Source organism: Seriola lalandi, unplaced genomic scaffold (genome assembly GCF_002814215.2).
Source record: "Seriola lalandi dorsalis isolate HSWRI2012SDOR001 ecotype SW California unplaced genomic scaffold, Sedor1 jcf7180002052321, whole genome shotgun sequence".
Classification (NCBI taxonomy): domain Eukaryota; kingdom Metazoa; phylum Chordata; class Actinopteri; order Carangiformes; family Carangidae; genus Seriola; species Seriola lalandi.
In genome coordinates this window covers 1-1835 of record NW_019522874.1, presented here as the reverse complement: position 1 = coordinate 1835, position 1835 = coordinate 1, and the positions used below count along the sequence as shown (strand labels likewise).

At 40.5% G+C, this 1835-nt stretch overlaps 1 protein-coding gene across 1 annotated transcript; it reads left to right on the top strand.

Moving 5' to 3' along the window:
- Positions 1-6: 6 nt before the first annotated feature.
- Positions 7-1829, top strand: LOC111650505 (regulator of G protein signaling 12-like; the record flags this gene model as incomplete). The annotated part of the gene is made up of 3 exons (XM_023400403.2): positions 7-302; positions 599-838; positions 1741-1829. Coding segments are annotated over exons 1-3 (614 nt in total), but the record flags the coding sequence as incomplete, so codon positions are not given.
- Positions 1830-1835: the final 6 nt, after the last annotated feature.

The following is a 1835-nucleotide window of genomic DNA, read 5'->3' as shown; positions in this document are numbered from 1 at the left end:
TGCTCTCTGAGGAGGAGATGGCCCAAGTTCTGAATGACGATTCAGTCTTCCTGGACTCAGACTTCCGTCATCTCCACCTTCACCCCCACGAAGAGCAGGATGTGGATGTAGGAGATGGGGGCGATTTGGGCCTAGAGCCTGGCGAAGGCATCCTCAATGTGGGCATGATTGTTGGGTATCTTGGCTCCATCGAGCTGGCCTCCACTGGGACAAGCTTGGAGAATGACAGCCTGCAAGCCATCAGAGGCAGCATGAGACGCCTCAGGGCAGAGCAAAAGATTCATTCATTGGTCCTGATGAAGGTGCGACTGAATGTTTTGTTACCCATTAGTGTATAATAACTTGTAAAAAAAACAAAAAAAAAAACAACAATAGCTTAATCTACACTTCAGTTTTCTGGTAAGCCATTAAACTTTATCATGTTAGGCCTCAAATAAGTCAAGATTTAATCATACAAATCTATTACCCATAATACTTAAATCTGCTAAAAACAACAAACAACATGGAAACCATGGTATTGTTAATGTCAGGTAACTGTGATTGCCTCATTATTTTCCCCGGTATCAAGTAATAACATGCATTAATTATATCCTACCAGGTCATGCATGACAGTGTGCGTCTGTGCAGTGACAGAGGTCAGGTTCTGGCCACCTACCCAGCAGAGAAACTAGCCTTCAGCGCCTGTTGTCCCGATGACCGGCGATTCTTCGGACTGGTCACGATGCAGGCCACGGACGACCATGATGACCATCACTTCAGCAACGGACGAGATGAAGAGGGCGGTTTGAGGACTTCCTGTCACGTGTTCATTGTGGACCCAGACCTCTGTCACCACCAGGTATGAAGAGAGACACAGGAGAAACAGGACATAAAACAAGGGGAATTACAACATTAGGAAATTACTCTGATGAGTTATTTTGTTTGTACAGATACATTCACTCGTCTAATTGCAATATTGTCATTATCATTATCACTATTATTATTAAGTATTGGATGTTTCATTTTCCACTGTTTTTATAATAAAGGCTGGGGATTTCAAAGATAAAATGTGGCCAAGTGGCGTGTAAGTTTTGCTGGAGGAAGCTCAGAGAACCCTAGGCTGCTCTTGAGGATGAAAAAACTGATCACGGAAAAAAATGTTCTTCAGGCGTTCTTACGCACAGCAAGGAGAAAAGCTGGAAGAAATGTAGTTGGCCACATTTGTTTCAAATACTATTTTTGATCTTGCAGGGTAGAAATTATGATACATAATACTGTGGTTTTTTAATACCACTTATTGAGGGTTGTTGAGATGTTGAGATTTACCAAACCAGCCACACATCCACACTCTCAAATGCATCAGTGTTTAATTTTGTCTCAACACATAACTGCTGTTAATGACATTTACATAAATAAATACCGAAATGATGTTAAATTATGTTATTATGCGAAATATATGATCAAAGAATAAGAATCTGACTAATCATTTGGTGTTTATTTACAGCACAATATATAAAGACAATACATTAAGTACTACAAAAGTGAAAAAGACTGAAGCTAACCTTACTGTCAATGTCTGACTGTTCTACAGAAATATTTTAACCTGCCATCAGTGATGCTACTGTGATCTACATTTTATTTTACTAGAAACATTTTCAACAGTTCAAATATATTCTTATTAATTTATGTCATGGGGAAAAGTGATAGATATGTCAGTAGATCTCTATCCACTGACTCTTACAGTGACTGTTGTTTCCTCAGGTCCATTTAGGTGTAGCCAGGAGGTTTGGCTTTGAATGTACGCCTGACCCAGATACAGGAGGCTGCCTGGAATTCCCGCCCAGCTCTCAGCCTCT